We start from the raw sequence: 24,751 nt of genomic DNA, 5'->3' as shown, positions 1-24,751 counted from the left end.
GTTTTTCCCATTCTCTCTATAAAGGATCTTCTTTCATTTTTTCCAAGATCCTGGAGTATTTAATGGTATGCATTTTTTTTGTGTTTGTTTTTTTTTTTTTTTTAATTACAGATGCAATGATCCACTGGTGTCTGCCCTCACCCATACGGGAACACACATTCAATATTTGTTTTTAAAAATGTCTTCCAGGAAAGGTAGTAAACAGCATTTGTGACAACCTTGCAAAACACCTGATGGAGATGAGTCCCAAGATATTGATAATGGAAGACAATCAATTGGGCAATAGTGACTTAGTGTCATCCATTCATCATCCCCATGACATTAATTAAATGTAACACACTGCTCAATAAAGATGAAGTTTCTAAAAACTAAAGAAACCAAAGCCTAGTCTAAGCTATTTTCTAATGACCCTGTGGTAAAGGGAGTGCTAGGAAGGGTTAGGATGGGTTATACCAATAGCTAGAAACATCTGCCCCTTGCCACTGACTATAGAATCATAGAATCGTAGAATCACAGAATGGTTTGGGTTGGAAAGGACCTTAAAGATCATCGAGTTTCAACCCCCTGCCATGGGCAGGGACACCTCCCACTAGCCCAGGTTGCTCAAAGCCTCATCCAGCCTGGCCTTGAACCCCTCCAGGGATGGGGCATCCACAGCTTCTCTGGGCACCCTGGGCCACTGCCTCACCCCCCGCACAGGAAAACATTTCTTCCTAGAAGCATCATTCGTACATATTAATATAGGTAAATATCTTAATCTAGACATCCAGCATTTCGGTGGCTAAATATTGGCCTAAGTACATTTGCTGACCTCAGTTAGATACACAACTCTAACACACACAGGAGAGTACGGAGGCAGGTCCCACTCTTTAGGAAGATGATGTTATCCATTTTGGGGACAGCTAGCATTATACGGCATAGAACAAATCTATCACAAAGATCACCATATTTTAGTATGGAAGGGGACCTGTATCTCCAAAATCCTCACTTCCAAGTGATTTCCACATGGAAAAACAAAAATTTGAGTGAAACCTAATTTTCTTTTCAGTACCCTTGGGGACTGCAGCGACAGCAACACTTAGGCTTTATGGTTGGCAGTGTTTTTTTTACAGGCCTCAAAGATTTTGATTAAATAACCATGTCTCTATTACTTTGAAAAAGAAGCCCTAGAAGTAGCCTGAAGCACTGCAGAGTCTGCCTTGCATCTACTTCCTAACCCTACGGCTATCGCAGAGGCAACCTCTGGACAGTTCATCTGGAGGATCTTGTGGTGTGTAGCCCTGGGGCAAGCACTGATCCTGTACACTCCCCCAGGCAGGCTTACAGCCAAGCTGCTTGATCCTCAGGAAGGCCCCAGTTCTTGCTGTAGGACATCTATTCACTCTGAGAAGCAGCAGAGTGTTTGCTTCCCCGACTGGGAAGCAAAGGTGAAGAATAGCTAGCCATGGTGAAAGGGACAGGGGGACATATAGACTAAATCCCTAACAATGCAGTGATGCAAATATGGGTTTTCTTCTTATTCTTTTCCTCTCTTCCTGCTCTTCTACTTCCATTTCCCCCCCTCTTTTTAGTGTATCTTTGGTTTGGTATCGCTTCAAGCTGATTCCACAGTGAATCTTGGGCTGCTGACTCAGCAAACCCTAGGAGGAGCAGGCCAGCAGCACACTTGCTAGAGACTTCAATAATATCCCTCCAGGGGCTGGATATTAATAGTTGAGCAACACGAAAAATCACTGATTCTGATTTCTTTTTAATGCTCTTCTTTTCTAAGAGATCTTTTTTTATTTCCAAACTTGTTATTTGACTGCTCATCCCATGTTCCTCCAAGCCCATGAATACAAAACCAGCAGGGACAAGAATCATATTAATACCCTTAAATCACTACTGTCATCGTATTATTTGCCTGTCACAGAAATTATTACTACCAAGGGCAAAAGAGTGAACACATTAATGTAGAACTACCATTTTCTGCTTTGTAACCTGCTGCCATGCGTTTCTAAAACACAGATATCTTGCCTGACAAAATAAGGAAAGTTACACGTAAATACCTGTCCACAACACTGTGAATCACGTGTTGGTAAAATATGCTTATTTCTAGACTTTCTCTCTTTGGTCGTCATTCATGTTTTGTGCAAATAAGGTTAATAAACTTGAAAACATTTTAACCAAGTGTGTCTTTCTTCAGCTTCTGCAATTACCATAACTGATACCTGAAGTCCCCAGGGCGAGATAAAAAATACAAGTATATTAGACAGAGCACCAACACAGTATCAAGGTCTCACACCAGCTTCAGGCATCTTAGAGTGTCAACACACTAGACTTTCTCAGAAAAACCCAGGGATTTACAGGTGTCTCAGGTGGAGATATGACCCTGAGATAATTATCACTCTGTCACACTCTTTAAGTACCTGTCCCACCTTGCTGACAGGCTAAGAACCATCTGGAAGCTGGGATCTTAATTTTTGTGCCTCTGAAAGGTGCTTGAAGCTGGTTGGTATCAAGGGCACTGTCAACGTTTTGCGACACTGATTTTTCTCAGCTGCTTTTTGTGATACACCTTACCAGAAATTCTGAACCTTCTGTTTAAAACTCTTACCCAACATTACACATCCTAAGACAACAAGGATTTTAAGAGTTTGTTATATTCTGCTGATTTCCCCTAGCACGATGTCCTTGTATTGAAAAGAACAAGCTATAGCAGCAGTAACATCTTGGCTAGTTGAGTTCCTCCTCCTCCAGAGAACATTCCCAGCAGTTCCCTGGCTATATTTGTACATATTTGCATTTGCATTACATAAGTAACGGGGAAGTCCCATGCAACTGCATTATGTTAAAGACAGTCGCAATCCTACAGAGAGCTTGACTTCTCTAATAGGGTTATGAGATGTTACAAATCATAAAGCACATAAACTCATTAAATCTGTCTCATTAAGTCCTGCATGGAAAAAATAGGTTGTTTAAAGAGCAAGGACCAACACAACCATCTCTGAGGAACCTCGCTTTTGGGATGCAGCAGAAAATGGATGCTCTAATAAACATAGCTGGGTTGGAAAGTAACTAGTAGAACAGTGTGTCTGAATACGCTGTCTCTCTTCTTTAAAAAATGACACAGACAGAAACGTAGATGATCCTATTTGAATGTAGCCTGGCATTGGAAGTGACAGCTACAGATGAATAATGGAGGACACAGACAGCTCTCTGCTCTGTGGGCTAAATACATCCTTAAAAAGATTGAGAAATATTACCTCCTTCAGTAAACAGGGTCTAAGCGAACAGATTTAGTTTCTCTCTTCACCTCTTAATGAATTGCTTAAACATAATCATATCAAGGTTTCATTCTTTGATCTGCGAGATGCTATCTGCACATCCAAGTCTATATTTTCCCATCTGACCCTCACACAGTGATCACACTCCAATGCTGGTACACAAAAAGCATCACTTACACCTTTATCATCTCTTTTTTTTTTTTTTTAAATAGGAAGTCAGTGAACATTTATCAGCTGAGACATGATGAAGAATATCTTATCACTTGAAACATGTAAGCTTAGCAACACTAAAAATGCATCCACAAGAAATTCCAAGTATTAGCTGAAGAAATACATCTGATTGAATTATTACAGACAGTTAGAACACCTGCATTGCAGTTACATTTAAAATTCAGTTCATATACTAAGCCAACTTTGTGAGTCATGAATTTCATTGTTTCTCAAGTACATTTGGAACCAGAGAAAGGAACCACGGTTTAGGATCCTGTCTCCTCAATGACTTTATCATTATTTTTGTTAGTACTTCCACTAAAAAAAAAAACCCTAAGCTCACTGTCACAGATTAATGGAATGATAAATCAATCAAAATGGCAGTGAAAGTAAATTCAGAAGCAAAAAAATGGGTAGGATGAAGAGATGTGCAAACGAAAAGAGGGGATGCTCAGACAAAGCAAAGAGAAGAATGAGAGTGACAGAAAATAACCAGGCTAGCTAACATAAGTGGATTAAAAACAACTAAATCACAACAAAGACATTGGAAGCTAAGAAAGTATTTAAAATGGGGAAAAAATAAAGCTTAAGAATTCCTCTAAAAGTCTAGTAGGTATCATGCTTCTACATCCCACCTTCAGTCCCAAGCGATTAAAAAGAAAGTGGAATGCCTTTGTGACAGACAAATAGAAAATAACCTCTTAAACACATGCAAAATCTAACCTCTCTAGTCTCTGACAATCAGAATTGTCTTAACATGCCCATTTCTGAATATTTATTATCATATAATTTTCTTGTTGTCTGGTGTGAGTCGCTACTTGAGGCCACCTAGAATTTCCCATTAATACACTTTGCCCTCTTTTTTGCCTTTTCTTGACCTGTTTATGAATGCGGACGTTGATCCAGATGTTTTGGTTTTCTGGGATTAAAATGAGCCAAAAACTGCACATCCAAGTAGGTGTAAAGGGGGATCAATCCCAACTGCTGAGAAGAGTAGCTCTCCTTGAGAGTAACTGGAGATTTCTTGAACAATACCAGATGTGTTTAGAGGAAAGCAATGTAAAAGAAGATTTTTTTTTTTTTAGGAAGTTTTTTGGAGGTTAGGATGACATTCAAATTTACTCGAAACTTTTTAAAAGTCACATCTGCTCCCTTGGTAAAAAATTTGAAAATCTGCATGACAGAAAAGTACCAATTTGAGGATATCAGCACAGTGTGTTGGAGGTGGCTCGAAGAGAAAAAGTGTGTCCCCATGGAGAGAAAATGTGTTACCACAAGCATGACAAAAGAATCCCAGCAAGGGAAGAACCATAAATAACATTATACCATTCCTGAGCTCCAGGAAAGAAACTTCAGGGAGGTAATAAAGAATGAATATTATACACAAACTACGGTACAATCTCTGTCATAAGACTAAGTTTCTTCACTAACCAAAGGGGTGTGTGTGCATACACACAAGTTAATGCGTAAAAAATACAATTAACTTTAGTACCTAGGTTCCTGGAAGAGACTATGATAAAACCTTTCACTCATAAACAAGACCATAAACATTGCAGAAACAGCAAATATATAAAAGCACATTTATTCTTATTAGCTCTGGTTTGCTTCATAGTATTTCATTAGAGAGCTGTTCTCTCCAAAAGCTGGAGCTGCTCACTAATTATCCAGCCCAGCGATCACAGTTATGCCCTGAAATGCTAGGAATTGGAAACTTGCTGTCCTTCTGCGTCTGCCAGGAAGGTCATCCGTCTGAAAGCTCAAGAGATATGTTCAGCCACATTTATTTCCCTTAATTAAAATCTGTTCACCTCTAAATAAGAACACACCTTTTGCCTATCTCAAGCTGAACACCAAAAATCTTGAAACGCTGTAGATCTCCGGTCATTTAAAAGAAAACGTGTTTGCCTTTGCATTCATATGACCATTTAATTAATTTTGCTCCAGTCTGAACAATGTGCTTGCATATTCCTACCCAGGAATTCAGCAGCTCTACCAATCTGCTTTCCATTTCACCTGGTGAGGAAACTTTGAGGCTGTCCCTGGCTCAGCTGTAGGACCACAGAATCACAGAATCACAGAATGGTTTGGGTTGGAAGGGACCTTAAAGATCATCGAGTTCCAAGCCCCTGCCATGGGCAGGGACACCTCCCAATTTTTTTTTTTTTTAAGAACATAAAAAAAGATGAGAACTCCTAAGAGACTGAGACATGACAGTTGTCATTTCTGGGTCTCAAACTAGAAGCAACAAGGTGTGTTTATGTAATGTAATGTATATTTGAAAAAACAGCATCTCAGTTTGAGCTAACCTCCTTTTACAGTCAAGAAGACAAGAATCTCATACTAACAAAAGCATCTGAAACGAGTTAAATACGGGATTTTTTTCCCTCCACATTGGCTTAGAGGAAGTCTAGAGTAACTATTTCAGAGATATAGTACAAAAGTTAAACATACTCACTTTGTTAATAAGTAATATTTCCTACCTGACCAGAAGAGCTAAGCAATAATCAGAAGAATCATGGACTAGAAAGAAATTCAAAGACCAGATATTTATACGGTAAGGGACTATATCATTTGGAGGAACAGAAGTACACTACCAGTTTAAGTTCTATTCTACAAAATTAAGCTGAATAATGCTACATTTCAGATATGCAGCTAATTAAAGTGATCTCCAAATAATACCTAAGAGGAAAGAATGTGTATTTTTATAAAGACAAGCATTGTATGCTGACTGCTGTGCATTGTAAAAGGTCACACAATTGATACAGGATGAGCAAGAAACTCTGTAAAAACTGCTAAAGGATACTCTGGTCACATCACTGTCATATTAAATCATTTTTATTTTAAAATAAAAATAAAATGTATGTCAAGAATGCTTTAAAATACCTGGCTAATAAAGAGCAGCAACATGAGAATATCTGTATATTAAGCAATTGTAAAGCATTCACATGGAAGTTTTAGAAGGCTATTAATAAGGATGAGACAGAGGATTTCAATATTAGTGCTATTTGCCGCAGTATCCTTCTGTGCCATGCTTCTTGAGAAGTGATGAAAAGCACGGTTATGATCAATGCTCTAGCAAACAACTGGGTTGAAATGCAAGATGAGCTTATTCTAGGGGTTAGGTATTGTTCCCCACAGTTACAAAGTGAAAAATCATGCTTTATTCTGTTGTCTTATGGCTGTTATGGGAGGCTAGATACTCCCACAATGTGTAGGGGGACAATGAATAGAGTTACAATTCCCAGACACGTGTTAAGACCGAGTGATTCATGGGATAGCATGTTGCTCAGTGAGTAAAGACTTATGCTGAAAATAAATCCCTGTGATATTCCTAAAGAGTCCAAGATCTTCTGAAAAAGGATGAAAGACTTTGAGGTCCTGTATCTTTAGAGCTACACTGTATGGTTTCTTAAAGTTGGCCCTCTGAAAATGGAAGCATCTAAAAACACTGTGAAATAACTCAAGGCTTATGTTTCACAGGGCTGATGGGAATCTCTAATTTTATCCCCTCCACCTGGAAAAAGTCTTAAACCAATGGATTTCAAACAGGAGCTCTATTACTTGTTTTTTTAAATTATTACTTTTTTATTGTATTTTTAATCTTGGATACAAACAGTGAACAAATCCCCTTAAGGAATTGACTTGCCCTTCTACAGGATGAGCAATGATCACAGTTCTATTGCATCCACAAAGGAGATTGGACCGATGGGGCCACACAGAAGAAACCAGAATCAGTGCCAACAACAGATCCTTCAGTCTTAGCAAGTGCTGGCCTTAAGAACATGCATTTATATCAGTACAAGGTAAATAAAACCATATTTTCTTACCATAGGAAGCAATATGAGAGTGAAGAAGCAGATCTTCCAGTTGATGACCATCTTCTTTCTTAATTCTGAACTTCAGTCAAGTTTTTCTTTTTAATACTATTATTAGGGCTGAAGCACAGGTTCTCCGCAGATCTTTTTGTTAAGGTCTTCACGTCAAGGCTCAGATCTCTGCAACAAAAGAAGAAAATTATTGTAAATATGGAACAGAATGAAAAAGAAATTGACAGAAAAGCGAGAACCCAACAATTGAACTGTGAGGTGCACATACTAGAGATCAGCCATACTTGTGTGTATTGCAGCTACAATAGATGGTCTTGGATACTTAATTTAAAGCCAAAGGACATGTCTGTATGATCAGAAAACTGTACCACAGAAACTACCGAAGCAGGTTCTGTAGCTGCAAAGACCTAAATTGTACCCAAAGGAAAGGGTAGGCTGGATTATTTTGAACTAGAACAAGGTTCTAACTGCTTCGTTTTTGAAGTCATGATTTGACCTTCACAATTTTCAGTAGTGTCTCAAAAGCACAACTGTCTGGGGGTGTTTTAGGAGACGGTATGACATGATGATTTACTCCCAGCGATCACTTGTCCAAACAACAAAATCCATGACCAGGATTGTTAACAACTTGCTAGCTGTTTGAGACCTGAGGAACAGAGGCGCAAAGGAAAGAATTGTACTGTCAGGCTAAAGATTCAGCTATGACATAGGACAAGATCGACTTACACAGATGACAGTGTCATGCATATCTGTGACTTCCATTGCTTGGGCTCTGCCAAGGAGCTAGACAGGTGGCCAGGACATCAACAGAATTGCATGCCTGACATCAGCTCTGTCCTAGCACCTCCTGACATAACCCAGTGCTTAAAGATTCCCACTCGGTCCAGGTCATGATGATTCCTCAAGCAGTTTTTCATTCAAGACAACCTCTCTGTCTCAATCTTTGGATGAATACAACTCTCATTGCCTTTTAAAACACAATCCTGCTTCAGTTACTGACACCTGGGTGACACAGAGGTCTCATTTGATGTCCTACCCACAGGCAGGTTTTTAGCATGGAGATATACTTTCAAATGTATTTGTTTTCTTTCCCCAGTGGTCTCTCTTCTGAGATGGATCCCCTTCAGTTTATCTCTACCCTATAGACCCGATTCCTCCAAGATAAGCTCAGACAGAGGTCCTTTGGCAATGTCTATAGTGGTTTAGGTCCAGCCTCTCTGCTTAGGAAGGTATGAGAGTTTAGTCCCATGGGCATGAGCTGTGCCACACCAGTTTATCTCAGAGGCAGAGAACTGTCGCCCACATGCTTTATTTCCAAGTGTAAATGAAGCCTTTGAATACAAAGATCCCTTTTAAAATCTTCCTGTAGCATGTAGGTTTCCTACATGTCACCACCTATCACTTCCATTGGCATAACCATAGCTGATGTATATCTTCACAGCTAGAGAAATGTCTAAACATGTAAATAAATGTTTGAGGGAAGAAAAGAAAGGGATCATAGATAACAACAAGTCAGGGATACCAGACACACAAACAATTAGAGAAAGAATAAAATAAGGGTATGTTGGGAAAACGTCTGAAATATTAGAGGGAATTTAAGGAAATATAACAAAGGAAAACAGACTGAGAAGAAAACAGACCAAAGACAGAGTAAATAAAAGAACGACAAAGGCAAATGTGAAAGAACTTTTACAATAAGGGGACACTCGATTTTTATACTGACTGCAACATACTGCCAAGACATCAGTATTTAGAAAGGAGAGAGTCTTTCAATTAAAAAAATCAAAAAGGAAAATTAATCTCTCTCTAAATTTTTGTCTTCTCTATCCAAACCCTGACTAAATGGAGAAAAATGATTCATAAAATTCCCTCTAAACTGATCTGCTTCTTTCCATCCTCATTCAATCAGTCACTCTCACTCTGCTCTGGTACAGAATTTAATTACTTAACTGTGTTTCTGATGGTTTATCAAATAATGAGGGACTGATAAGATCTCAGCTGAGGAAGACAGCAAACATCCATGGTGACATTCAGCAGTGAGGAGTTGGAGAAAGAAAGTCACCCCATTAACTGAAGCAGCAGAAAACCAGACAGATGCATTAGCAGACCTTAGATTTGAAATTATTTCTTGGTAATTTACACTCCTGCATGCAGTCCAGTCCAGAAAAAACAGAGATAATACGGAGATTTAATTCTATCCTTGGATTCTGCCACTATAATGCATTGAAAATACAATTTAAATACAACAGAAAAGTGGGAGATGGCTGAGTAAACACATTGACAGATACCCAGTGGAAAAGTAGCGATCTTTAAAATTCCCTGTTTCAAATGTATGAAAATACAGTTTTACTTTAACCCGGCATTCACCAGGTTTGAAAAGTGGAGAGTGGATGTTTTCTGGTTTATCTTAGTTTCAAAGAAACTTCTAAAGAGACAACAAGAACATCTGCAAACTGCTTCATTGCCTTTCTTTCACATTTTTCAGAGAAAGTAAAAGGATTGACTTCATTTTTGCCTTCAAGGTAGTCATGGAAACCTGCATCAAAAGCTGGACTGAAGCCTTCATATTTTCTGTAGAGACTCAAGCGTTTATTAGGTAATAATGACTACCAGGTCTGTGAACTTTGTGCCCCAGACCTGCTGCAGAACCTGTATATATTGTTTAGCAGGTCCCAGTATGTGTGAGATACATAGGTGCAGAGTCCACCTATTACCAGCAAAAGGCTCAAACAGATCCTACCAGCTATGTTTTACTAGAAAAATGAACTCTTTAAAAATACTGGTAATGTTTATAAAGCATTTCCATTTCCATTCAGTACTGGGAAGAGGAATAAATGCATTAATATCGGCTTTGGCAGGGAAGCTTGAATTATCATATTGTCTTCTGATGTCACTGGTAGCCAGACCCCGTCATTTCATTAGGAAGTTATAGACACTGACGCTTCTCATTGCTGTTTTATCTACATCTGCTACCGTAACTGAAATTAGTGAAGTCAGAATAGTCAATAGCATGGGGGTCACACCTTTTGGTTATGCATATACAGTTCCCTGATATAAAAAACCCTTCAATTACATCTAGTGAAACAGAACAGCTGTTAAGGTGTCTGAGAATCTGAAAATCAGTTGATTGTTACTAAAATACAATGGGCTTCAGCAGATTATTTAAAGCATGGCTGAAATACAGAAATTAAAAAAAAAAAAAAAAGACTTGTGTCAGTTGGATGATGGTTTAAGAAAGTAATTCATCATCTATGAAGGTGGACGATTAATTTGTCTACTGTAGACACGTTCGGTGCCACAGTAGATTCTTCGTGTTACTTAGCGGTGAATCATAGGTACTTCAAGGGCAGATTGGAAAAGCTCTGGCAAAACATCTTCTGCTGCAAGTGCCTGTTTCTTTCCCCTATCTCAGAAGGGACTCGAGTGCTTAGTTCATATGTTGACTGTGTTATAGAAGCCTAAAGGCTGGTGAGGAGAATTGCACCATGAGAAGCCCGTAAGTGTCAAGTGCACAATATGATGTCAATAAAGGATAGTGAGTCCCTTCCAGGTAGGATGTGTCTAATCCCAGGGAGGCATAAAAGAATCACAGCTTAAAAGAATCGAACCTCACCATATGAGTTAATGGGTGAAATTGTTATACAGCACCTCAGACAGGCTCCCATGTGGGATGAATGAAGGAGGTTGTTTAGTGGCTTTATAAGGCAGTTATGAGCTGCTACTGAGATCTCACCCAAAAGAAAGAAACAACCTGTGGTCCTCCGGGATGTGTGCCAGTGATTTGAGAGGAAAACAATAAATTTCAAAGCTGACTCACAATCGCTTAGACCAGCGGTGACCAAACGTGAGTTCATTACTTAATTAATCTTAATTCAGTGTCTAGTCAAGGCTGCACACCACATCCTTCTGCTGTACCATGAGTGAGCTACTACACAAGTGTGGAAATCTAAAAGCTTCTGAAAATGTGCCGGATCAGTTGAGCTTTTGCAGACTGAATACTCTACATCGCAGCAAAGTCACCCACTCCAGGCACAGTTATCCCAGTACTTCCTAGTGAATTGAAGAGTGTTCCCCTAGGCGCAATAAACATGGATGGAGAATGAAGGTGCAAAAGAAAGAAGATGCCGAGGAGAATACTCCAGCCATCACCAGTCATTCTGGCTCACAGATCAGTCCCTCGGCATTTCCAAATTCTCCCCAGGGAAGGGAACTCCACAGCTGCTTATGGCACAAGGATTGCTAGATGGACATCTTTGGCTTACATATGAACAGGGCATTATGTAGTTGATACTCTACCTATCTTCTTTAGGCTCTCAATACAAGGTGTGAAATCTGGTGCATTTTATGATTTCCCTCCTAAAACGTCCCAAATGTAGCACGCCAGCTTCACAATTTATATTAAAGGGCATGGTGAATCTTCCTCATGTCAACTGAGAGCAAGAAACATGCAGAGTTGGGGAAGCAACCCTTCAGTAACCCAGGAGATGTCACCGAATTTTAGAAACCTAGAAGATGCATGCTCACATATGGGCTCATTGTCAAGTCTCTTTTTATGCAGTCAGCAGAGAGGAATAGACATATTTGTCTGACCTATTTTAACTGTCTCATTTAATTTTTCTACTTCTCTCCCATGAGTGTAAAGCAATTCTTAACAGCTAGCTCCTATGTTGACATCTACATTGTAGATATCTACATTTGGACAGAACAATCCCACCTCCAGTCTCTTCTAAAGTATATGGATTAGCAATATGAAACCCAAAACAGCGAAGTTTGACCTACCACAAAGACTTGAGAAGGAATTAGATTGTTTAGGGTGTCAATAAGTTGATGCCGAAATATTTAAGGTAACAGAAAAACTCAAATAAAATTTAACTGGATACCAGACAGTAAGAGCTCTAAACATTCCCATAGAAAGTAGTCTGTAAAGAGCAATCCTATTAAGGCAAACAAAAAGAACAACATCACGGCCTTTCTACTGTCTTTAATATACCATTTTTTATTTCTTGGAGATTAAAGATTTGGGGTTGTTTTCATTTACTTGATTAATCTTTGCAAATTCATTGACATTAAAGTATCTGCATGGATCACAGCAGCTGAGAATTTGGCTCTGTCTTTCTTTTAAAAACCAAGAAGACATTAATTCCCTTTTTTCCTCCTGTGTGCTTAACTGGAAAGGTCCCTGGTGTCCTTGTTTCCACTCACCATGTCTGTTGTCAATGACAAAACAGGATTTGAAGGGCAATTACATCAGGGAGGTCTAAGGGGTGGATTTTCAGAAAGGATTTACCACTACAAGGGACAAGTCAGCTCTTTGCAGTCAAACAGGAATTTCTTGAGGACCTTCGGCAGAAATGTCATACCTTTGCCTGAAAGAGTTGACCAGCAGCCTGGATTTTGCCGCAGAGTTGGCCAAAAGGGAAGATGCACTCTGTAGGACATCCAGCCACGGTTCTAACACAGGGACTGATGTGGGGGCCTTGTGCTGCAAAATGTCCATTCATGACAGATGGATTCGCGTAGTCCCTTTTAATATCCAATGTTTTCACTGCTCAGGAAAATTGTTGCTTTTGACTTCAGAAATAAAAAAAAATTTTAAAAAGCGGATACAATGCTAGCAGTAATTTTGCATGGAAATAGTTGCAAGAAATTCCTGTACCCTAATGTTAGGTGTCTAATTTTGGACAATGCGAGTTACTGCTTTGAAAGACTTTTTTTTCTTTTCCTCTGCTTATTCAGGTTGATGAGGGCAAACAGTGAAAATTCCATCTCTAAAGTTTAAGACACTAAAGCACTAAAAGTAAGCAAAACAGAACACCGACTTCCGTCTATGTCATGGCCTTTTTCTTACTTTCAGTACTATCGCTATTCCTTTTGTTAACACAGCCTAATCACTTCCGTGCATGTTTTACTTCAGCTGTCCTTGACTATAATTTTGCTGAAGTTTTTGGTTTTTTTTTTCTTTTCCTTTGAGTGGTTTCAATTAAATTGAAATTCCCTGACGATGTAAGAATATTAGAATTTGTCCTTACAAAGTACACTCCTTATCATTTCTGTATAACCTGACACCTCTTGTTCTTCCTATTCCTCCAGCTTGATAGAATTTTCCTACCAAAAAACCCTCTCAAAACTATTCTAGAACAGTTTTTAATAAGTGTCATTCAGACAATTCAAGAAATACATCCCAAATTACACTTTCTGAAGAGTTGATTCATTTCTTGATCATCTGCAAATTTTTCTAACAAACATATTGTTCACTTTCAGACCTTACATTGGCTTAGGCTAGCATAGCTCCTTGTGGCACTCACTATTATTTTTGAGGAAGAACCGTATACTCCTGCTGCTTTGTTTTCTCTTTTTTTTTTAGGAATCAGACACACAATAATTTTTTTACAGCTTACAAACTTATTATGATACAACCGATACACAGTAAATATATATGTGCCTCTTGCTTCACATCAAATTCAAGGCGGCACAATTCAGTTTTGGGTTAGTTTTGTCAGGAAGCTAAGCTTCACTGCCCTGCATTCACCATGGGCAAAGAGCACACACAAGATGTTACTGTGGGCCAGCAGGTGTGTGTAAACCTGTTAAATTAAGGTAACTCAGTCGTATCTGAGCCACTCAGCTCTTCTGATCTCAGCTGATGTTTGCTTTCCTTCAGGGCAGAATCTTTCCTCAGTGAAGATATTATTAAAAACTTCTTGAAAAATCTAAATCCCCTGTATCCCATCCATTCATAAGTGTGATGATTAAGCCCAGCCTTTCTCGAGTTTTGAAAGGTTATGCCCTTCTGCAATATAGTGTTTAAACTAACTAACACTCGATTTTTTAAACAAACTCCAGTTGAAAAGCCTGGCTTTTATAAATAATAGATATCATCATGATATGACATCTTTTCCTTCATATTATGCTGCCTCACCTATACAGGTGTGATAAAATATTGAAAATTACTGACATCTAAAGGATTGTTCTGGATATTTGAGTATTTTGACATTATAATGACTTTGGAAATCTGTTTGTTGGAAATGTTGCTTCAGGCTCTCTGAAAATTCAGATGGACATGAGTGGACCATTCATCTACAGGTCAAGATTTTCTAGATAATATTTGCAACCACAGCAGCTATAGACGTACGAAAGCAGAGACTATGGTCTACAGTTCACAACTCCCCATGCACAGGATTGTTATTCTTGGCAGATTCCCCACATAATATCACCCATTAAATTCATCCAGCAATTCTTACCTTGACTGGCACTATTTTCCCTATTGTATTAACTATCAGATTTATTGTGCTCTTACATTACTGGCTTGCCCAGAGACCTGGTGAAACGTCACGACTTCTTTAACTAAAGACCATGTATACTCAGTCACAGGAAAGTATTTATAAACTACCATCCATTTAAGAAGCATTAGTAGGCAAAGTAAAAAATTATCTGAGAAGTTTTCATCTTCGCAGGCAGGTCAATACTTTTTTGAAACATCTCTGATGTATGTGGCACTTCATAGTTAATATGGAACTAATATGGGATCATAAAGGTAACGATGTGCTGCTCCATTCCAGCAGAGCTTTAAGTGCTGCTTGGCAAGGTCCTTCAAAATCATTCCTTCACAACCAGTAAAATGTGTTCTCTAGCTGGCACATCAAAGTTTCGCAAGAGCTACTTGATTAATTTGCTTTCTTTGACTGGTGGTCTGCATTTCCTGCGCTGGCTATAGGTGTAACTATTTTTTTTTTTTTTCAGTACTACACAGGATCTCATAAGGACCCTGTTACTTATCTGTCAACATTGCCAGCAGTCTCTGCTTTGAACCCTGGCTAGATATAGGTCTGCTTGGCAGCATCACTCTTAAGCAGACATCTATCGCAGCCAGAGGAAAGACTGAGAGCAGAAAAATGCAGCTCTGGACCAGAGCCCTTTATTCCCACTGTATCTGAAGATCATCCCAAGTGCAGTACCTGTACAGTGCCTTCAAACCAACTCCTTAACTTGAAATAATATATTTACTTGAGTGTGATGCCACCCTTAACTGTTAATTAGCTCTGTTGATGTGCTGAACTGTTGTGCTTGAGAGAAAGCTGTCGATATGTGTCAATATGAAGTTATCATTGCTCCCCAGATCCAAGCTAATCTCCGTGCAAGGTTCTGCATGCTCTCAGCCGTGAGGAAATACCAAGGGTATCTTTCACAAGGCGTACTACTATTTTGTACAGGCAGACTCCAGAGGAGTGGCCCTGCAGCTAGTGATGGACCCATGGCCAAGAGACAGCCTCTGAACTCCAGCAACAGCACACCAACCTCACGTTTCTCAGCTCTTAATTAGTATCACTCTGAAAGTGATGCCAAAGGAATAAATATGTGATGTTGGTGTGCAGACAACCTGATACAACCTTGGCATTGACAGAAGGATGCTTCTAAGTGTGGAAAAATTACCAAGATGTTCAGAGAGGATGACCAAATGATTTTTCTTTGCCTTACATGTATAATTCCATGTTATTTTCTAATTCAAATGGCAGAGAGATTCCGAACATAACAGCTTGTACTTCATCGGGCACTTTGACTTGGCAATCTATGGTGATGTCCCAGATGAACATGAATTGGCCTCCTCCACACTTCTGAACAACAATATAGAAAGCTTTAGTGGGCCAAAGTTCAGCCCATTTTGACGAAAAAGTGAACGGATACAATGTTTCTTGATTCCTTCCTGGATAAAGACAATTATTCCCTTACTTTTGTGATTCCTCAACTGCATATTGTTCAGTTCTAAGGAGAACGTATCCCAAAACAGGCCTGGGACTGCAGTATTCTCCTTTATCCCTATGGAGATCAACCCCCTTTTTTTGTTTTTAACAGTTTCATTCCTACACTGAAAGATAAGGTTAAGTCACTGCATAAACACTTAGCAAGTTGCATCATTCTTTTTTTTCCCACCCACATTTCCTATTGTCCTCCTTTTCTATTGCACCTCAAACAGCCTATGTTCACCCAGCTGTATCCTATCTTGTGGTTGATGAACTCACTACATTTGGACAGTGTAAGGACCCTCCACAGCACATGTTCTTGCAACACCAGAGGTGGAAGCCATGTCATATAAATTTTATTGTCTAACAGTGAAATGTCTATATCCAAGCAAGTTTCCCTCAGCTCTCTCCACAGTGAGCAAAAGATGAGCAGCACATGAGTTAGCCTTCCTTTGGGACAACGTCCTACTCATCTTGGAAAACAGAGAGCTAATAAAGCAGAAAATCAGTTTTCTTCGCTCAAAAGAATCTGTGTTGAATAGAGACAGCCCTGAGCACAGCAGAAGTATACTCAAAGGACGAAGAAGCAAATCGAAAGCAATTGAAATTAAAGTCGGTGTTGGGACAAGCTGGGAAATAGAGGAAAGCTTCAGACCATCAGCAGATAGAGAGCCTGGAAGTGCCTTCCAGAAAGAGGAGCATAGTCGAAAAATGTTTTGAGAAAAACTCTATATAAGCTGACTACCATCCAGCCACTTTGAAGTGAGCTTGTGTCTCTGGAGAAGAGTGCAACATGTTCTTGGCCTTTCCTGCTCCCACTAATGGAGAGGCGGTGAAGGCTGCACGGCTTTTCTTGGTGGTGGGTAATGAGTGATTGTGGCTCAGACACGGACAGAGAGGAGACATTCAGGTTTCGCCAAAAAAATTCCTCCTCACGCAAAGTGCAGTCCAAGTCTCTTGCCTTCTCTCTGACATAGCAGGAAATGATATTGAATCTAGAGAAAATTGTGTGATTCTTTTTTTTTTTTTCTTTATTTCAGCAGGCTACAAAGGCCTTTGCACTCTGTCTCACGAAGCAAGGACACATTAGGTGACGCAATGATGAGAATGTTGCAGGCAATCCCGACCTTTTCAGCCCTTTGCCTTAGCTTGTCTCTAGGTAGTTTGCCTTTTGAAAAAGCTGGAAGTCCTAATATCTTGGGTAGCACTGCAAAATTATTTCATGCGACAAAACTGATTTCCCCAGCTATGGTTCAGAGCAATTACGATGTTTTAGCTGAGGTCAGATTTCAGAGTGCCCAGTGCCTTAAAAAGGGCTGAATACCCATGGCTTACAGCACTGAAGCTTCTTATGGGCACTACTTTGAAAAAACTAAAATCTAAATAATGTGAATATTCAGCTGGATTCACACACCTCTGCTTTGCTATTATTCTGAATAAACCAGTACTACCACTGTCCTTCTAGAAAAAAAAAGTTATTAATTCCCATGCAATCACCTTCTCAGCTTGCGATTAAAGCCGACAATTTCTATATTCATCTTCATGATCTGCTCTTGGATTTCCACATGACAATTCTAGAAGATAAGTCGGCACTATGGTGCTCTAAAAGGTGTCAGAATATGGCCCGAAGTGAATAGCTGGGAAGGTTTGAACAACGCAGGATACAAAAAAAAAGTTTTATATAAACATACCGATACTTGAAAAATTTGTTGGCCAAGGTATGATACTTCCTCTTCTTTTATTAATTCAAGAGGTGTCAAAAAACCAAACCAAACCAAAACACAACAAACCCACCAAACACAACTAGAAGATAATGGTTGTGTCTATTGCAGCATTGTTTTTACTTCTGTGGAACTCTGATTTGGTACAGCAGGATTCTTATATACAGAAGTTGTGGTCTATATAAAAAGTGATGGTTTTTGCTCTATTGAATGTGATTCTTGCCGTGAAAGCTGAAAACCCTGATTATGGATATTAAGATGTGGGACGATGAAGTTTATAAATTGACAGGATAGTCGTGAGATCAGATGTAATTGAAATTGTTGTGATTCAAATTTCCTTTAGAAATCATGTGGAACTGGAATATCTCATGTGGTCCAGGAAACAACCAAAATGTTATTCCTTTCCATTGGATAGCTTTGACATTTCTTTATCATGCATACCAGTAAAACGTAGGATATGAGAATGTAAGTTCAATCAAGTTGAAATCTCCCTCTTCTCCAAAACCACTGATCGGTTTTAAATAGATTGACTCATGTTTCAAAGACACAGTGAAAATGTCTCTTCCTCATGGGTGGCCTTTTAGGGCCTTGGGTGAGAGCCATTTCATTATAATGTACACATCTAAAACTGAGCTAATTTCCACAGATTCCCCATATAGTAGCTGCAACATAGCCAGCACAGCCAGTGAAGTTCAGAGGACAAGTTGTATCATCCTAAATTACGTATTTCACAGTATCAGATGAGTTCTGTCCTATTTCTCTATATTTTCTATCAGGAAGGAGGGGGGAAGGAAGAGAAAGGAAGAGAGAGATTTGAGACTAAGAATAAAAAATTTCAGCCCAAAGAGTAAAAGTTTGACAAAACTACACTCAGCTGATTAGTAGCATCTCAGATTGAGAAGTAAATTAGGGTCAAATAAGGTGAAGTGTCCAGTAACAGTAGTTTTTTCTTGTTGCTCCAACCTCCTCCCTTTATTTTCCTCACATTAGATCAAGTCTAAATTCTGTTCAGGCCTTCAGGTGCTCCCACCATGACTTTAATATATAATTTTTTAATATATAATTTAAGCTCAGCAGAAATAACACTAAAGAAACGTTGGCTTGAGAAACATAACAGTCATGCAAAGCCAAGATTATTTAGGTTAGTTGCTGAAAAACCAAACTAACTAAAATCTGTGATCTTGAAGTGCTGGTACGGTTCTACCATGATGATGATCATCACGTACCTTTTAAGCACTTTGAGGATGAAATTTTGTCTCTTTGGAAAATCACCAGGTCAAGGGATTTTGGTCAAAGATTTCACAATTTCACCATAGGATAACAGGTCAGTTCTTCGTTATTGCCCTATTCCTTGTATGCTCTGTGGAGAGCATTTCTTCTAATCTCTTAGAATAGCTACGACAACATTGCTGTGGGCAGGAACAGTTTCACAGGTTGGTTTCCGACAGAAACACAGCACCTGCCCATCCTAGCCAGCATTTGATAAAAACGTTTTAAAAAGGAAAAGCAACCTAAGACAGAGAAAGCTTTATTGATCTCCAGCACTGGGAGATCCACTTCAGCAGCCTCCAAAGGATGCAATTTATTAAGTCGAGAAATAAAGATGTCCCAAAGCCCTCATTTCTGCGGGTTGCATTATTAATGACCCTCATGCCTGCAGATGGCAGAGAGCTACATGCAAGTCATCTTCTTGGGTTTTCCCATCTGCAGTAAGGTACAGAATTAAATGTGGACCAGGAAAACAAAGCAAAGGAGATAGCGCCAGTGTTATGTGAGATTCAGCTAGAAAAACACAGGCCAAAGTTTAATGACTCATCTGTGCATTTGCTAATACCCTGACAACCCTCGAGACACCCTTGCTTGAAAGAGATCTTAGGAACTAGGTAGTGGTAGCACAGAGGAACTCAAGAGTTACATTTACATTTCTTTTCTGGCTCAGTCCAGTCTGATAAACTGGTAGCTCAGGGTCTTTTGTTGCTATCCCCTGGGACTATATTCTGCAGCAAAGATCAGTATTTCATTTGAAGCACCATTTCATTTGAATGCCCCCCCACCAAAAAAAAAAAAATTTAAAAAATCCACATGCAGTAGAAAAAGTGAGTTCACATTTTACAGTATTTCTTTCATCACATCCCAGAGTTCACTTTTGTCCCTAGAGTTTGTCACCAGCTGGACTAAATGAAGCATGGGATGAGTGTGCATGTTGTTCTGAAATGTGTAACTCACTGGGGAGACCAGGGTAGGGACACATAAAGGGAAGAAGAAAAATTATCCTCTCTCGGCAAATAAAATGAAATGTCTGATAACCTGAAGTCAGCACAGTGTGAGGTTGTTTTGGACAAGCAGAATAAATTTAGTGATGGAGTCTGGATGGGATGGTACACAGTGACTGTGCAATGAACTAGAGGACTCTCCAGGGCACAGCTTGGCTGCCGTTAGACGTGCCCAAAGAATTGGATATTTTATTGAGGACTGCCTTATTCAGAAACAGCCAAGAAATGAAAACGCTGTGTGAGGCAGAGAATAATTTTTTCCAATAATATTTTGCACATTTTGGGTGTGTGCATGTCTCCCACTTAGATGAAAACAAAATTTTTGTCACATGGACTTAGATGTCCTTTGGATTGTTTAATTTTATCCAGCATTGCTTGGCTCGAATTGATGACAATACCTTCCTTGATGGGCAATAATCACAGGTTTTACAGAAATAATTCTGGCTCATGTTCTGAGAAGGAGTGGCTGTATTCTGTGTTATCTTCAGACCAGTAATGAAGATAAACACAATTAAAAAAAACACACAAAACCAAACAAACAGGATTACTTTTAAACAACTCTGCCAAAAAAACCTCAACCCAAACCAGGACATTAGGACTTACAGGTCAGAAATATGTAGTTAAATAAACTCTAAGTACAGTAATGTTATTCAGTGTCAGTCATCCAGCTCCAATTCAAAAGGCCAACATCCTCCTTGCCTTCTAAAACAGATCAACATGTCTCTAAAATGGAAATTAAAAAGCTTTTTTTTCCCTCTGCCTTTTTAATCTGTTTTCCAAAGCAAACAAAACACCCCAGTTTGCTCACACATGTCAAGACATTCTGAAGGGAATCTTAGCTTTTTAGTATTATTTTACCTTCAAAGAAATATACACTGCTGTTCAAGAAATAATGCATATTTGCACTAGGATTGCCACTCTTATTTTGCATGTCAATGAAGCCATAAAGCGAATTAAAGGCCCACATTTCTGAAGACATAAGTAGCAATTTCTACTCTGAGTGACTCGAGTGAGAAATGAGGACATTCAGTACCTCATATCTCAATAGCTTCAGTATTGCAGACATACATAGGATTAATTTAGCTCTGAGTACCAGCTGTATCTCCTCTGATCACTAATATATGGAATAACACAAAATTCTGCTCATTATTCTTTCACAATATTTTCCTTGTTAACTATTTTCCAGCAGGTCAATAGAATTTGTTCTCATTAGCTGAAAGGTGGTTGAGATTTCTTCATGAAAACGTGAAATTTTTCCTTCTACTGACCCCCTGTAGACATGAGATGTCCACCATTGTGCATAAATCCTACAGGAGTGTTTCAAACAACTGTCAGCTCTTGACGCCTGCAATAAGCTGTGGACATCTTCCAACTGTAGCCATGGAAAGAATATCACTCCCAGTAAACTTCAGGACGTTAATCCGTGCTGCGTTGCCTCCAATCTGCCTGCTGAGCCGACTGTACCAGCGTTGCCTAGCCCAATTTACTCCAAAATAAATTGGGTTAGCTTAAATAAATAAGACTTTGCTAACCAAGGTCGATGTGATACAATCAGGGTAAGGAACGGTCTCACAGTGGCAAATTCAAGAGGTGGCGACAAGATGGTGGAGTTGGTTGGAGGTGGTGGTTGGTGTCTTCAGCCAGCTACAGGACTTCACCGCAGTTGACAAAACTGCATTGTTGGGTTTTTTTTCCTCTTTCTTGTATGTGCTGTTCCTCACTCTTGATGCTCATAATTTTAACTATAATTCCACCACTCTTGACAGAGCAGGGGAAAATGTGTCTTAGCAATGCATATATTCTAATTTTGTGATGAGAAACATTTTTCAGTAAGAAAATATGCAGCAAATTCTCCTGCTATTTAATTTGCCATTTAATCGACGTATTCTTATAATGCACATTCAATGGTGCATTGTCAGTTTAATTTCTTAAACACTTATTGGGGGAAGGGGGGGGGTGTCATCCCATTTACTTCCCCCTTCCTCGATACATAACCAACATACCATTTTGCACCCCATGTGGGATTTCTCGGATTTAACTTAGTAAATCTTTTAATTCCTAATTTGCTATTCTGCTCTAATAAGTTCACCCAAGAAAGAGCCTGGAAGCCTGATGCTAAGAAAAATCACTTCCATTTTCTTAGATACTACTGAGTGGTTTAATGTAAAATACACACGCAGTGCACAGTTTGTGATCTCAGATTCTATCATCTACGCGTTTCAGTGCTGAGTCAATCCTGATCAGCTTTTTGATGAAAGGATAAAGATTCAAGTCTAAGTTGGAACCACTCAACAATGGTGAGTTACTGGAAAAGGTTGTTGCATAAGAGCAAGGAACAGTTCGCTAGAGAGATGGAAATTTGGCTCCAAACCACTGGTGAGAAATGTAGATAATGGTACAAGTAGTATAAAGCAGGATTTTCAGTTTAATTAAACTTGCTGCTTAGTTACCAGGGTTTTCCATTTAAATCAATGGTTCAAATCCAAATGTTAAAATAACAAACAAGCAATCTGCATTTTAATCATAAGTGCTACTTCTTTTTGTCATGTTCATTTTTAGCTTTTTTCCCAAAAGAAAGGTCGATGATAACTTTTTTGGGACACACCGTTTGGAAAATCTTTTTGATAACTGAGGAAGGAAATTAAGAAAGACTTAAAGTGGATGTATATTTTAATGACTATTTTAAATCCATTTTGCTATATTAGACCATACTTTATAACGCATTCTGATATACTTTATAACAATTTGTAATTTAATCAGGATTTACTGTGTCAGAATTGAACAGAAATTAGAAACACATTTGGAAATGCACACACCCTCAATGTTTTAAGCCCCACTGCCTCGACTGCAGAAGGAAAATTAAAGTTCCACATGACATTTAATTTTATTTATAATTGCATGATGTCCTGAACAAAGAAAATAACATGCGATGTTAGTGAACTGACTGTACTGTTCCTGGTCACCAGGGCTTAAGTTCTCCCCAGTTAATAATTAGCATTTAAATTATAAGCAGAGATATTTTAAACTCTTTGTACTGCTAATGAAAAGAGATAGACACCTTCATTGCATGAATCATATTTTGACTTCAGTCACTCTTTGCAGATGCCTAGCTCTCTTCTTTGGTTAAAGAGGAAACCTGTACTGACTGCGCTCCTAATTCAGACATGATAATAGGGTTTGCTTTTTTAGTACTATCTTTAGGGTTTCACTTCTTAGGACTTCCTTCTGTCATAGCTCATAAGTCCTTTCACTTTTTTTCTTCTTATACCTCTGTTTCACTAGCACCTTGTGACTTCTAAAAGATCTCACAGCTTCCAAACTGCACACTTTTATGCCAGCATGATAGGATGAGGGGTAACGGTTTTAAGCTGAAAGGGGGGAGATTTAGACGAGATATTAGGGATAAACGTTTTCCTATGAGGGTGGTGAGGCAGTGGCCCAGGTTGCCCAGAGAAGCTGTGGATGCCCCATCCCTGGAGGGGTTCAAGGCCAGGCTGGATGAGGCTTTGAGCAACCTGGGCTAGTGGGAGGTGTCCCTGCCCATGGCAGGGGGTGGAACTGGATGGTCTTTAAGGTCCCTTCCAACCCAAGCCATTGTATGATTCTACGATTCTTGGAAAAAAAAGATAATTCCTCTGATTGTCCTCAGGGTCTTTGATTGTCAGGAGGCAGAGTGGGTGTTCATCCTATGGAGTTTCTTCAGCAAGCACTAAAAAAATCAGTCTCATTGCTAGAGAAGTCCCATTCTGCAGCTAATTTATTTTTTTACCCCAAAATAGGTTCCATAACTTATTTTCAAAATCTATGGTGTATAGTGGCAAATATGGAGGTTACTGGCTTATGTCGAGATTTGTTTCTTAACCACAATTTTCTGTTGCTTTTTCTATTTCACTTTCCTGCTCTTCCCTGTTACAAGCCTAGTTTTGCAAGTTGATGAGTGCCTTCCCATTGCAGTTGGGTGGGTTTAAGGCATGACTAGCCTACCTGGCCTACAGCAATCACATTGCAGAAATAACCTCCTAGTTTGCTGTCATCTACAAGACACATTAAAAATCCTTCAAGAGCTGTTCCTTCAGCTCCCACAGTGTCTGTGGATTTAAAAATGTCAACAATATTAAGACAGACAGATCTCTGTTATAAAAAAAAAGAATTCCTATGTGCCTGCGTGAGCTACAAAATAGAAGAATAAAAAAACAGAAAAAAAACCTTTCTGCAGGGAAATGCCAGTTGTACTCTTTGACTTCTGAACGTATCTAAAATACTAAAAACAGACATGAAGAAAATACTCTAAAATTGTTCTTGTTGTTGTTGTCACTAAGGAAACGACTTCCTAGGAATCCACAAGTTGAGTGCACAGACTCTCTGATGTGCAGCCAACTCTCTCTTCCAACACACTTCCCAACTCTCTGGAGAATCAGGTCTGCCCACCAAGGGAGATCTCTCCTGCTCTGTCTCAGCTGAGTCCTTACTTCATGTGGAGGCTGAACTCTGATGCTCCAGAAAAGCCACAGTCCAGATTTGTCATAACATGAGCTATCAAAGCATAGAGTCATGACTAAACCAAGGGATTTTGCCTTAATATCCTCCCCCTCTGCAGTCCAACAGCGCTGCCAGAAGACCTAGAATAGCACAGGAGCTTGGGAACGTGGGAGGCACAAGACAGAATTTTTTCTGTCTGTTCACTTGTGGTGTTGTTTTTAGACATAATTTACCTCC

The 24,751-nt window shown here is 39.2% G+C and overlaps 1 protein-coding gene across 1 annotated transcript in view; it reads right to left on the bottom strand.

Annotated features, from left to right (window-relative positions):
- ADCYAP1R1 (adenylate cyclase activating polypeptide 1 (pituitary) receptor type I) overlaps positions 1-7,354 on the bottom strand; it is a 101,905-nt gene extending 94,551 nt beyond the window's left edge. Inside the window, exon 1 of the mRNA XM_010077686.1 lies at positions 7,304-7,354. Coding sequence (XP_010075988.1) covers positions 7,304-7,354 — 51 coding nt within the window. The remainder of the gene's footprint in view (positions 1-7,303) is intronic.
- Positions 7,355-24,751: the final 17,397 nt, after the last annotated feature.

This window comes from Pterocles gutturalis, unplaced genomic scaffold (assembly GCF_000699245.1).
Source record: "Pterocles gutturalis isolate BGI_N339 unplaced genomic scaffold, ASM69924v1 scaffold2118, whole genome shotgun sequence".
Classification (NCBI taxonomy): domain Eukaryota; kingdom Metazoa; phylum Chordata; class Aves; order Pterocliformes; family Pteroclidae; genus Pterocles; species Pterocles gutturalis.
The sequence above is the reverse complement of the archived record's forward strand: the minus strand, read 5'-3'. Positions and strand labels throughout refer to the sequence as shown.